Source organism: Botryllus schlosseri, chromosome 10, assembly GCF_051294905.1.
Source record: "Botryllus schlosseri isolate E-star chromosome 10, Bs_hap1, whole genome shotgun sequence".
NCBI classification, from domain to species: Eukaryota; Metazoa; Chordata; class Ascidiacea; order Stolidobranchia; family Styelidae; genus Botryllus; species Botryllus schlosseri.
Genome location: NC_137245.1, coordinates 2,975,247 through 2,989,834, shown reverse-complemented (window position 1 = coordinate 2,989,834; position 14,588 = coordinate 2,975,247). Strand labels below are relative to the sequence as shown.

Here is a 14,588-nt window from a genome sequence, read left to right as displayed (position 1 = left end):
ATATGCAACTAATGCACGAATTGCACATTTTGTTGTCTGGACCTGCAAGGATTTTCGGATCGTTCGAGTGGAGAAAGACGCCAGCTGGGCAATATCAAACATTCCCAAGTTGACGGATTTTTACATCAATGTATTATTAAAACGACTATTCGCGAACGACTCAGCAGATCGACATAGCAGCTCAATCACGGTCATTGTAACCGGATGACCCAGCTGCACCTTGCCTCAGTAGAGTTGTCTTCATATCATATTAAACTTTTTTTAGTTGATTTTTTGTTAGAGTTTCGATAAAGTTTAGCAACGCAAACAACATCAGAATATTGAAACGTAGTGTTTATTACTTAAATTTAAACCAGCAGCGAGAGAACTAAATGAGAATTGAATCAACGACGAGAAATTTGAAATAAAGACATATTAAAAACCACAGTACGAGTCAAATACACCTGCAATAGTGAGGGATTAGAAGTTGACTAATAATGCGCATACTTGGACAATTTTGTCGATGTATGGTCTCATCGGTGCGCTAATACAGTGCAATATTTTATAGTTTCTCATCCTTTCGATTCCACGTTCCACGTGTATTCTACTTCTGGCAATTCGCCTCGTGAATGCTGCCTCCTGTTTTGTGAACTGCTTTCGGGTACTCAAGAATGACGGCAAATTCAGGTAAATGCCACGAGGCAGGAGGTCGTATATGAGAAAGCCTTTATCAGCTAGTAGGAGATCACCAGCCTGCAATAAAATATGAAGAGCTTATGATGGATCATAATCGGTCATAAGTTACAGGCTACTTACTTGTAAATGAGTAATGAGTCCAGATTTAGCAGTTATTTCCTTGTCCGATATGCTTCCTGGGTATCCATCTGACACAAAAGTAATTGCACCATTTGGTGCAACTGCAATAAGATATTTCACCGTTAAAGCATGCTTGTAATTGCTGTATGTTGATGCAGCTGCATTGAGATCTTGCCTTGGGCTCTCTATTCGAATTTCTGTGCAATCAATTATCGCTCGGCAACTATTGAAATCCCCAAATTTTGATGGCAGAGAACATTGATTTTTCTTCAAAGATGGTATGGTATCCATGCAGCCCACAAAAAATATTTCATGGGATGCTTGATGATATGTCCGAAAAGTTTTAATGGCGGTGGTACGGCTCACATGAAATCGTATTGCAACATCAAAGTAAGGCGGATCCAGTTTAAGCTACATCAGGAACAGAAGCAATTGATCCTCGCTGGAAACTTTTGTAACTCGGTCTCCAGACCAATAAGAGAGGGGCTGGAATTGATCAATTATATCCATAATGATTATAAAATTGGTGCGTGATAGTCCTGTGTAACTGGTGATTGCAGAGTCCGACAGATTTCCATATCTAAAAAGTTTTTCGGTAATTAATTGGGCAATTTCGGTTGCAGTGTTGTTCAGCTTCTGTAATATGGGTGATAGCTCCGAAGAATCGGAAAGGTGAATACTTTCCTTGTGAGATTTTTTGAGAGGAAACAGCTTCCTTTTAGTACCGGTTGACGGCCCAGGCATTCGTTGTGCTGTCAGGACTAAATTGTTGCCTGCCAGAACAGAAGTAGCACTTGTCCTCGTCGTTTGCCTGGTGTCATGCACTTCACCCCTCAAATTGTGGCTCGGAATAGCAGTCCGTATCAATCTCATTTTCTGAAATTGTGATGGTGTGTCCGTCTTGGACTTAGCAAAATCCTCTTTGCTGAAGTAAAATGAGCAGAAAAGTGAGGCTTATGTTGGTATGAAATTCTGTCTCCTGATTCTATCCAGCCACGCTTTCCTCAGTTTTCCGTCCCGTGGAAATTTGTTTTGTGGAAGCTCCTGCCTATTCCAGTGTCGTTTACAGCGGTAGAGTTCGTGGTGCACTTATACTCGCAACAGTAATGCGGCATCCTTATGAACTGTAGGAAACTTATAAACGCACACCGATATTGATCCCTTGAGATTTGGAATATAATAATTACGCCAGACGGATATGCTAGAATTTATCGCAAAGAGAATTTGCGCTAACATACTTGAACCAGAACAGGAGCAAGGATTTTCATTCCTGATGAATATCAAGTCGAAGAAACGAAACCGACTTGTTGCGCCCATACATGACTTTCGATGCGCTTTAAGCAAACGTATGCCACGCATCGACATGCTAGTGGAAAATAAACAAATGCAGCAATCGCATGACATAAATTAACTTTTGTTGTGTGTTTTTAATTCATTATGTTGTTCTTCTTGTGACTGGTGGTGAAAAAAACAATTCAATACATCCCATCAACCCTGGCTGATAATGCCTAGTTCAGGGGTGTCAAACTCAAATTGCATCGCGGGCCGGATCGAAGTCATGAAATCGCTCGTGGGCCGGACCAGTCAACGGAATCCAAAATGTTGCCTCGTACCATTGCTTCTCGATGGAATACTTTATTAACAAGCATATATAGATAATACACGGACCGTAGGGGTTTCATTCTAGCGAGTCGCAACACCATTATTTGCGAGCAATAAAATTGGCTAAAATACGATGTTTGTCCGGTTGAATACAGTTAAGAACCGCTAAAACAGTAGCATTACCGGCGATACAAGTAGTCATATTTCAGTGTTCCCTTTGCTTTAGTCCATGGGTGGCCAATCTGCGGCCGTAAGAGGGAATGTGTGCGGCCGTAGACACGCAATTCAATTAGTATGTGTTGGCGGGCGTCGACATCCAATTCGAATTTACGAATTGACACCCGATTTCTTTAAAGATTTCAATTAATCTTGAAATTTTCTTCGCGCTGGGCGCGATTCAATGCAACTACATTTTTCGATTTTAATATAGTAGCACCCTTTGCAATCAGAGCCCCACAATACAGATGCGAACATCAGTGAAAATGATGCGCCTCACATGGAAAGATCAGCTCGGAATCATGTGCTCCTCACTATACTAACAATCCTGATGGGAGGTCAAGAAATAACAGCATGCTACAAAGTGACTAATACCAATTGGCCCACTGAAGATGCATCATAATTTATAACTTCCTTTAAATTTTCGAAAACACCCCTACATCAACTCTATACCAGTGAATCTGATCACACGGGATGAGAAAGGATAAATGTTTGATGGTAATATGCAAAACTGCTAATATCAATGACGAAATTCACTGGTGAATCTGAATTTTTTTCGCGCTTGGCGCGACTATGAGCACTTCATTCCGTTAACATTACCAGTGACCACTCGCGATTTTAGTGCGCATAGTCAGCCTATCATTAAATAGATTAGTTCGGATTTCACCTGAAATGAACATAGACACTTCAACCTGGGTATTTGGCGTCCAGCTCGTTCATTACGACTATGCCCTGGAATGCGGCCGTAGGCTACACGAGTGGTCGAAATGCGGCCGTGAATGACAAAAAAGTTGGCCACCCCTGCGTTAGTCATAATCTGGCGTTAGCCCTGCGTATGCGTTGTGATGAATACAAGATATTTAACTGTCAACGCGGATGTTGTAATTTGCTTTATTAATGTGGATGTGATGGAAAATATAATATTTTTTCAATGTACTCAGAATGGCTATGCGGGCCGGATAAAATCGTCTGGCGGACCGGATCCGACCAACGGGCCGTATGTTCGACATCCTTGGCCTAGTTTACTAGAATTTGTTAATACACCTCGCATAGGCCAAATACGTGAGTATGACGTCATAAATGGTGGAAACGCGCGTAACTTATATAGGTGGTACGCGAGCACTGCATAAAACCACAAAATGGTACGTGGGTGGAAAAAGGTTGGGAACCACTGCCTTAGGTGAGTTATGCGCTGTTATTTTGTTACTCGTTATGTTTATAGCTTAGTTGACTAGTTAATATGGATGAAGAAATGATGTGGGAGGATTGGGAAGAGGTATTGACGGAAGCAGAAATTAATTACTGCTTCGAAGGCTTGGATAACTGGAGAGGAGCTTCGTGCGAAGAATGTTCTGCCACCTTTCCCACAATAAAGGAGCTTAAAACATGCCAAGACTCATGATCATCCAACTCCCGACTGCAACATGGATGATGATAGAGCGATCTCCATACTGAGGAATGCATGTGAGTCGGCCAGATGCTTGATCAAAGCAGTACCGCCATTTGAGCAGCTTAACCAGGACTCTGTTTTGCCATTTGTAAAGGAGCTTAATTACAGATATTGTAGAGTTGGGGTGAACCAGTTTTACCAGTATTATTCTAACATCTGTCACCATTCACCAAGCTTCTCCGTTGCTTGGCTTTCCCCAATTAGGCGCCGTGATGGTTTTGCTAAAGGTTTTTGATGAGTTGGTGCGTGGAAAAGAGGAGGAGCCTATTACTTCTCCTCCGTGAGTCGGGTAAGGAAGTTTCATTTACAAAATATATTAATTGATGTTCAATAATTTAGGGTGCTGAGATGCATAATAATTCCGGAGCAAGCCAGTAACGAAGTATAGGCCCTATTTCTACTTTTCCTGAGTAGCCTACTCTACAGTAGATTTCGCCCACTTACTTCCAGTGCTTATGTTTTTTGTTACTATCTATTATTCTTAATGTAACTGAGTCAACACCTTACTTTCGAACTCTCCATTTTGTAAAGTAAAAATTTAGTTTTGGGATGTTTCCATCTTGTTCATTATATTGGCTTAAAGATGGATTGCACTAGAAACCAGTTACTTGAGTGCATTTCAGATCCTAATTTTTTACATCCACTTGAAGTGGTTTTGTCATGTCTTTGGAATCAGTACTTCGATCTAATAAACATAAAATTTTACTTATAAACAATGGCTACCTCTGTTAATTTCAACAGATAGTTTGGAATATGTTGATGGTGTCTTACTCAAGGCCATGGAAAAATCACATCCGTCCATATCCAGCTGCTTATCTGCTTAAAAACCTGCTGGCAAACTAATCCAGATAATGGAGAGGAAGGAAAACTGCCTCAAGTATCCGTCAGATAAGTATAGTGGTGTTCTATTCAGATTGTACATTCTCCACGGGAAGGAAGTATCAAAACAAGCCAAAAATATTGATTTCTTAAGTATCCTTGAAAATATTCGTTTAGACCCTTGGTATCAAAAGTTGATTGATTTATTAGTTTTACAGACTAATGAGAGTATGGAGATTGTGGAGGATGTATTGGACAAGTCCATGATGCATTTCAATCGGATTTTAACTCATAATTTTGTTCGCTATGTCCTTCATAAGAAGCAAGCAAAAAGCTCCAAATATTCAGAAGCGTTAAGGGACGGATTGAAGGAGGTATCCAAAGTAGTTAAAATTAGCTTTTCTCCTCACAGGTTTTTTTCCTATGGGACGAGTGCTGCCTATTCCCATAGGGGTCCTTCTGTCACCAAGGAAACCATTGCAATGGTTGGAACCTTGACGTGGTGCTTTGGCTTTTTACACTAATACCGAAGGGCAGCAACTCTGTATTAGAGTAATATACAGGATCTTTATTGAAGATTGAACAGAATCTTAGAGGAACAGAACTAAAGCATATGATTAAATATCAAATCATATTTAAATCAACCCGAATATTTTCGCCTGGCACTCGAAGGTAATTGCCAGCAATTCGCCAGTAGCTGCTGACAATTACCCCTGATAGGTGTCAGCAGAACATTTTCAGGTTTATTTCAATCAAATATATTATCTGATTATTAAAAATTTCTAATCAAATTTCGAACTAGTCAATGCTCATCCACATCATCAGTTGATTTCCTTGCTTTGGGCAAGGGATCATTGCAGACTGATGTCCATGGGTTTACTGACCAATATGCATATGTTGTATTTGCATCCTTCACCCGTTTGATGGCTTAACGTTGGCACAATGTTGTCACAATGGCACAATGTTGCTACCATTGTTAAATTTTTTTCATTTTCCTTTCGTAACTAAACATTTTTTTTACAGCCAGACTGTTCTGAGTCAAGTGTACCTGTTTGATGCTGGTGTGATCAGACTAGATGACCTTCACGGTCTTATCGATCATTCCTATCTAATACCGAATACTGTGCACGCATATTTTCTGTACCACCATCACTGCCGTATGTTATGTATTTTGGTTCGATGAAAATAAAGACTCTCTCTCTCTCTCTCACTGTATGTAGCCAACCTGCCTCGCATCGGGGTTGCGACAAAATCTCATGGATGACCGCTGTTGAAAAACAATGTCATTTAAACAGACAGAACCAATGTACCTTACTCACCAAAGAACTAATAGCTGCTGACAAGACATCTTGTGTCAAGACCCGTAAAGCAACAGTTTTTAACTTATTGGTACTGATCAGTCTCTTCGCTAACCTAACCATGTTCTTGGTGGTGAAAATGAGACCTTTCAATTTTGGCCTGGCGATAAGTCGCTTCTCCCCACCTGGGTGCTGAGTCGTCACCTCCATCTGCACTAATCTGTCAAGTAGCTACAAACCATCAAAGCAAGTGATTCATCTAGATTCAAACCTCCCAATCTTTGAAGTATTTTAGAAAAGTATCCTTAAGCCAAACTAATCTGGGATCGTTTAGATCCGAAATACTTCTGGATGTCACTATGTTGAGCCACCTGTCGAACAACATCACAAAGCTTGCAGTGCCTTGACAGCCAGATAGGTCCTATTCTAATGACTTCATAACTCAATACATCCTTCGCAAGAGACACCCTCATCTGAAAGTGAGCCTTCTTAGTACTCGTCACTCAATAAATAAGTATACCTTGTCTTCTAATTTACCTTGCTATATGAATCCAGCTCCACGTGGGCCCGTGTGATTTTATTTGGCAGATGCAGAGGTTGGTCTCGGTCATTTTTGTACAGCTCTCTGATATGGGTCCACAGAATGTCCTGACCATCTTTGCACATGTACTTTGTACCTCCTGGCTTGGAAGAAAATAATGAATTTTTGCTGTCTGTGATAACAGTTTCAAAATCCCCTCTCAGATAAAGGTGTGTTCACAGAAAGCAAAGTCCCGCTGATTACCTTCAAAAGGTGACTGGTGTCTGAGCATATCAGAATAGGTTCATCGGGTCGGGTTGGTTGAGGTGCATAAAAATTTAGGTAATTAGGGGTCGAAACAGCTCCGTGAAAAGAAATTACGATTGGTTGATACACCATCAGCCACAACTGCATGGATCTGAACATTCCATTTCTCACACACCATGACAGCTTTCATGAACATAGACGCAAGTGTGAATGCCTTTGTTGTTGTTGTTGGCCACCATGAAAATGGGATGGAAAGTTTACGATCAAATGACCGCAGATAAAACACTAAAAAGACAGATTCAGCAAAAAGTATTAACATGGTAAGCTAGTCCGTAAATTCAATAATTGTGCTCCTGACTGCAACTATGAGTTGCAATTTGATCCGGTGTATGACGGTCACCGTAGTCCACAAAACCAATGATGCGAGAATCTTGATAAACCAGATTCTCTCTAACTGAAAGTTGCAATACACATTATATTATTTCACAAAAATTTGCATTGTGATATCACATATGCAATATACACAATATCTTACTTTTCATATCATCAATGGTATGGTAGGCATCAACAGGGTCCTTCAGGCGTTTTAATTGCTCGAGCGCAATTTCGCATATGCCAGGCTTTGATGATGCCAAGTTCCTAAATTAAATACCTTGTATATAAGAAAATCAAGAGATAATGTGAATGTCTATGTGCACCTGTAATGACGCAGCGAGCCAGAAGAAGGCAATGTTAGCAGTCCTGTGGTTCGAAGCATGTGATAAGCTGATGGTGCTCGGGCTCGGGCGTAAAGCTCAATCGCCAATCTGATAACATCATGGTGGTATCTGCGGGCATTAGGATGGCTTTTTGCGTTTGAACACTGCTCTTTAAAAAACATCCTCTGCCATTCGTTCATGCTTTCCGCTACACTCTCAACAATATCCCTAAAAAATCCTTTGGTCAATTTTTTTCTTGTCGATGCGTTCATTAACATCAAAACCACTATAGCTGAACGAAGATCTTCCTGGACAGTTGAACAATCATCATCTGAACCACATGGAGTACTTTTTGAATATCTTCTGTTGTATCTTGTTTTTACATCATATTTTGTGCAAATGGTGCATGCAATAGAATAGTTCCAAACTGAATATAGATATATCAATTCTAACAACTCGGCACTTTCTTCAGTGCTGCTCACCGGAGATTTGACGTCACTCAAAAAAAAATTACGAACCTACAACTTCGCACGAGGAGCTCTTGAACAAATGACCTTTCCATGTAAATGATCCCCGGGCCCAAGATAAAGTCTTATGTTGATGTGGGCTTCGTGTCCTCTCCTGTACCCCGATACAAAGTCTCATTCCGTCAAGAAAACCTATACAACATTGGGTATGACAGATTCTGAAAATTGACCGACAGTAGTAATGGCATACTTAGAAATTGCTGAAGAGTTGAAAATTTCAAGTCATAATTCGGAAGCTGGTTGGGAGGCCGCTTCCATCCATGCAATGCCGCTGAATCAATCATCAGACTGCTTATAAGGGAAATCCTGAAACAATTGTTTCATAGCAATGTAACGTAAATTGATCACCCATATTCACTTAATTTGCAAGGTACCTCGATATTGGCACAATATCTTCAAAACATTCCCATTTTTCTATAAACAATTTATCATTTCTGTCACTCAAACTCCAGATATCTGCATGAAATGAGAAAAAATTATAATGGCATAATGAAAGATGGTTACAGCTGAAGAGATTCCTTATCCCTGTATGTTTTTTTTTTCAATTTGTGGTAAGACAGGACAACATCCCTAATATCTCTATGCAGAAGTTTGTCCGGAAGTTGCTTCCGAACGACCGGTTGTTTTCTTAACTCCTTTATAACAAATTCGAGTAATACACTTATTGGACAGTTTCTAAGGTAAATTAAATCGTCTTACCTTGCTACTTCTGCATTTGGACGCCAGATTGAGCCTTGGCAATGCTCCAAATTTCAATTCCTTGCGAGATTTATATTCTATTACATCCGATTCTTCAAAGTGATTTTCGCAAATTCCAATCCTGTAATTAGGTGAGGACAATACTCAGAAAAGAACTTTTGAGAATACTGTCACTTCAAAAGTATCTCCTTTCTGAACGATAGTATAATCAGATGAATCACAGCTCAGCAAGATTCTCACATGCCGAGGCAACCTGGGAAAAGAATAGGATACCGGTATCCGTGATAAATGGTCTCGCGTTTACTTATGAAGCATCACTTTAATTTTGTCGCCACAAAAGTTACACTGTCCTTGAATTTCCTATTAGGTTTATTCGAATCATCCCACGTTACAAAAATTAATAATTTACGATTTTCATTCGCACTTGATCCGGATTTTCATTCGCACTATTCGCACCGCCTTCGTCATTCGCACTGCAATTTTTTTCATTCGCACCAGTGCGAACCGTCACACAGGTTGAAAAGCACTGAACTAGCTCAACAAGAATCAAGTATGCAAATTGCACATTATACAATCATTACTGAGGAAATTAAACGCTACTGAGGAAATTAAACGCCTAACAAAAATACACATCTTATCATTCACCAACTCCAGCATCACCAAAAAATTCAGGTATTGTTGATTGAAAATCCTCGAGACCATATTCTAAAAAATGTTATAGTACGGTGTCGGAATCCATTCGCGAGATGTACTATCGGTAAATTGAGACAATCCAAAATGAAATATTTTGACTTTGGCATAGTCTGAATTGAAATAGGATTGACAAACATAGCTACCAGCTTTCACCCAGTCCCATTTCGATATTATACGCACATTGATTTGAAACAAGTAATAAAACATTGCAACTCTATATTCGTGATCCGGCTTTCCAGTTTGTCAAAGATAGGTTCAGAAATAATATCACTATGACATCTCGACATTTTAACATCTTACCATACTAGAGTCAAAATACGAAAACCTTTTCAAGTAAATCCGTTTGCAACGTACCAGACCAACTCAACAGTATCTGTATGAAAAGTAAACAAGATTACGCGAGTACATACAATCACTACAGCGTAAAATCCATAACAAGTTCGGTTGTATTCATATTCCGAAGACGCGTCTTTTTTATTCAACTTTAAAGGTCGTTATTATTCTGTAAGATAAAGGAATTACTACGCGGTATATTCTGCAAGACTAAGTAATTACTAGTCGGCATATTTTGTAAGACAAAAGTAATTACTACTCGGTGCACGCGACTTGAGATCAGTGTTGGGATCAAGTCACTACCTTCGAGTCACGAGTCATTTCGAGTCATTGTACATTTTGACTAGAGTCAAGTCAGAAAATATAATCACGACCGAGACATGTAGTGACTAAGCATTATCTACAATAAAATATAGGGATAGCTGTTTATACTTACTTTTGAATGAGGCACCAGCTACTGTCCATCATGCAAATGATGTGTTCCTTTCCATCAACCCTACCGGTAAGCTTGGAATAATGCGTGAACATATAGTGATCTTCAAACAGGATGGGCCACTTAATCCTGATTGCAGATACTGGCGCACGCTCATTGATTATTGATCGCTGCAGCGGATAAGTTGTCGCCATTAACGATCTCACTCTTCCAGTGTATCGTACGGCTTTCTGCTTTCTTCAAGCAGCCATTGCTGGTCTATTTCTAATTCTTTCATATTATAGGTAGGGGCGACCAATTAATGCAGCCGTATTTTTGCACATCATTCTTTTTCCTTTTATTAACATTTGAATTGTTCATATTCTGGTCCTTTGATTTATTTTTTCGCTGTTCATTTTCCACTCTATAATATAGTCGACTCGCAAGTGAATCGTGACCACTGCCGATGCGAACACCACTCGCGATATCTAGGAAAGAGCTTGGATATTTTGAGATAATTGCGTGGGCAATAGTCCCCAGTTATTTCTTCTTTGGGTTGTGTTTAACCTTCATTATTTTGTCCGCAAGAATACGAACCATCTCCCTGCGTTGATCATCTGGAGGAATCTTGTTATTCATACAGCATTTGATCAGTGGTGCGGGAAAAGACTGCCAGGATACTTCAAAGGAATAGCACCATGAAGCATCACAGGTTCCAGAGTTGGTGGACGTGTTCAGTATACTTTCCACGCAGGAGGCATCAGAATCTGCCGATGCCGCCGATTCGTTCAAATCATCTTTGAGTCCAGAAATTAGTTGCCGCGCCGGAACAGGAGCTAATACTCCTCTCAAGTCTCCTTCTTTTAGAAAATTGGCCTGTTTGGCATTTTCCACACCGAGTTCATGAAGGCGAGCTTTGATATTTTCATATACCTCACTAGGTTGATCGGGTAGCATTCTACTGATTACTAACAAATCCATTTTGCACTTGCCTGTCAAGAGGAGTATGTGTGTTATAACTTATCACATCAACATATGATAAGCTGAAAATTTGACATAAGCTGAAAATTTGACATATTCATGAAAACATACATATGGCATATCCCAAAGCATGAAAAAGGCAATAACCATAGTGTAATGATACGCAATTAGACTGCAACTGATACACGTTCGGGCTTGTTGAACACGTTCGGGCTTGTTGAATTCAAGCATTATGCTTAAGTAGTGTATACAGCGACATTCCAAAAAGAGACCCATGCAGTGGAAAATAATCCAACAGCTGCGAAAAATCAACAAACCTTAGTACAGTAGCATAAGGCCCATGAATCTGAAAACAGCCGCGATGCGGCAAAAACTCATCTTTGCAAGGAGCAACAATAAGCGACTTTTATGTTGTACCAACATTCTGATTTTTCCAATTTCCAAATCAATACTATCACGACTCAGGATAACATAGCAGTTCTCCAGCCTGTACTGCGTTCCTTTGTAAGTTGCTTCTCGCAACAATTGGTAATGCTCGCATATTCCTTGTCTGGAAAGAATCGGTACAAGCCACTCAGGACATGGATCTGTATTGGCCTTTTGATTACTCGTTTTCGTTGGAAATAAGGTGGAGTTGGAAATGAGATAGGCCAGAAAAAACTGACGGTGAAAAAACTGATGATTCTCACAGAGTGTTTTAATAATATTGATGAAGTTTTTGCTTACTCTCAAAACGGAGAGTCCAAACATGTACCAATGGCCCAAACTGGGTGATCAACCACGGGTAGTGAGATAAGAAGTGATGCTTTGGAAGAAATGTCAAGCTCTAGGATCACACAGCATGAGATGAAAATATTCAGATATATGGTGAATTAATAAAGCAATATTTTCAGTTGTGATACGTGGAGAGCAAACAGTCCTGCCTTCATATCCACCGTGACCAATACCCTCCCAAGACGGGAATAGTAGTGCTTTTCTGGGGTAAACACTGAAATCATTATGTATCTACCATGGTGCACTGCTTGAACGAGTGGGGATAGTGCATCACTTGATTTTTGTGCCAATTCCCGACAGCCATTGATTTTGCTATCCTTTAGAATTTTGTAAGAACCACTCGAAGAAAGACTCATCAAACTGGCATCTCTCAATTCCACATGGCTGGGATACACGATATTAGTCGGTACGACACACAGGTGCCTACACTGAGCCGCAGGAAAGCCACATTCCCACATAATCCGCATGTAATCCATGCATTCACTATTTTTCACATTCAACTGCAGACTCACCGGCTTGGAACTCAGACACATTTTTCCTGATGTGAACAGGGTAGGGAATTCCATCATGAAAGCTTTGTCTAACAAGGTATATTCCTTTTCTCTGATCGATGCAGTTCGCAACATTTTCTGTTTCGATGCCATTAATTGTTCTGCAGTGATGATGTATCGACCGGCTTGTCATAATTTTTTGACATACTGGACATTAAGCAGATTTTTCATTTCCAGAGGTGGATTTCTTTATTTGTTCAATATTTGGATCCGGATTTGAGCCTTCGTTATCTTGCAATGAGGCGTCTGACGCTGTAGTGGCGTGCTGTTTCAGGTGATGCTTGAAGTTAGGGCGTCGCGAAATTGCTTTATCACATACTGGGCAGTGGACATGTGTATTCACGGAAGTACCATTTTTGTGATCTGTGCTGCATGGAAAGCATACATAGTTTCCAAGCGATACAGATTTACTGTAATGCCGTTCCAAGAAGTGTCTTTTACAACGCGATTGATACTGGTATGAAGACGAGCACGTGCGACATTGGAAATGTTTGTTTTTTCTTAGTCAGTCTTTGGCACGTGTGACAAAAGTTCTTCGGTAGAAATTCTGTCTTCCAGCAACATCTTCTCGGCCATACCAATATGAGACACTAGACTCGTTCGTCATATCTTTCCTCAATTACTATACATAGGTTAATGCATCTAGTGCAAAAAAAGCACAAGAACAATCTGACGTGAGTCTGACTTGAGTCAAGTCATGACTCGAATCATCCCAACACTGATCTGAGCCTCACAGTACAGATGCGAACACCAGAGGAAAATGATGTGCCCCATACAAATACAAACTTGGAATCGTGTGCTCCCAAACCGACATTCCTGATGGGAGGCCAAGAAATAACCGCATGCGACAAAGTGACAATAAGACCAACGAAGATGCATCATCATTATCATTTATAACTTTGCCCCAAATGTTCGGAAACATTCTATCCATCAAATCTACCGGTGATTCTAATCACACGGGCAGCGCAAGGATAAATGTATGATAGTAATATGTTAAACTATGCCAATATTAATGACGACATTCATTAGTGAATCTAAAAATATTTTCGCGCTGACACGACCATAGCAAGTTACATACTATGATCACTCGCGATTTCGGTGCATATAATAAGCCAATATCATTGAATGTAGAGATTATTAGTCCGGCGTTAACCGGAAATGGCAATTAACAGTTTAACGTGATGGCAGTGGCGGCTCGTCCTATAGGGCAACTGGGGCATTGCCCCACCTAAAATTCTGTTCAATAACAGTTCTTTACCATCAATCTATATATACCGAAATCACAGCGAAAATCGTATTCTTCTTGCCCTTTCGTTTGTAAATGCCCATATATAGCGAAGTCTCTGCGAAAATCGAATTCTCTTCGTGTTTTCGCTTTGCGAATGCCTAGCCGGGGCATGCCCCGGTAGCGCTCATAACACGCTTTCACTGTCTATTCTCTCAAAGCCGCGCACAATAAAGAAACAGTGATATACTTTCTCCTATTCACAAAATTACCGAGCAACCGGGGCAACATAGCCTGGTTGCCCGTAAGGTGTGATGATCCGTCAGACTGAGCTATATAAACACTGGAGTGCGCTACTCGCGATATTTACGTTGTCACTAGAAACAGTTGCATTGTGGGGAATATAGGCTGGACGATTTAGTACAGGAGCTTATGAAAAAACGTCCAGTTTTAAAATATATTTGATTCTTATTGGGTTTGTAGTATTTTATACGAATGGAAGTTTGAATGAATAATCATAGTAACATTCAGGATTTGTTTCAGCCCAATATCTCGTGTTTATATCTGTGTTATCTGTGTATTTCGACATGTCGAAGATATAAGTGGTTTCGATTGTTCGTGGTAAAATAAGGTTGTCTATGTGTCATCGTATGTATTTTTGTGGTTATATTCCTGATGTAGATTGCTTTACTTGTTGTATCCAGCATATTTTACGTGTACAGAAATAA

General features: G+C 40.1%; 1 protein-coding gene, 3 long non-coding RNA genes and 1 pseudogene across 6 annotated transcripts in view; 1 reads left to right on the top strand and 4 right to left on the bottom strand.

Annotated features, from left to right (window-relative positions):
• LOC145447847 (uncharacterized) overlaps positions 1-14,588 on the bottom strand; it is a 287,550-nt gene that overhangs the window by 7,466 nt on the left and 265,496 nt on the right. The gene's annotated exons all lie outside the window — the stretch shown is intronic.
• The window catches only part of LOC145447834 (uncharacterized), a 232,404-nt gene that overhangs the window by 173,823 nt on the left and 43,993 nt on the right, over positions 1-14,588 (top strand). The gene's annotated exons all lie outside the window — the stretch shown is intronic.
• Positions 319-2,042, bottom strand: LOC145448683 (uncharacterized). Its single transcript, XR_013918000.1, has 2 exons — positions 796-2,042; positions 319-732 (listed from the first exon to the last, which is right to left on the bottom strand). It is a non-coding gene; the product is annotated as an uncharacterized LOC145448683 (long non-coding RNA).
• LOC145448682 (uncharacterized) lies at positions 6,917-8,297 on the bottom strand. The gene is made up of 4 exons (XM_080327152.1): positions 7,666-8,297; positions 7,503-7,606; positions 7,326-7,421; positions 6,917-7,252 (listed from the first exon to the last, which is right to left on the bottom strand). The coding sequence occupies exons 1-4, from the start codon at positions 7,941-7,943 to the stop codon at positions 7,047-7,049; spliced, it is 684 nt and encodes a 227-aa protein (XP_080183278.1). The 5' UTR covers positions 7,944-8,297; the 3' UTR covers positions 6,917-7,046.
• On the bottom strand, positions 10,302-11,286 carry LOC145448691 (uncharacterized; annotated as a pseudogene).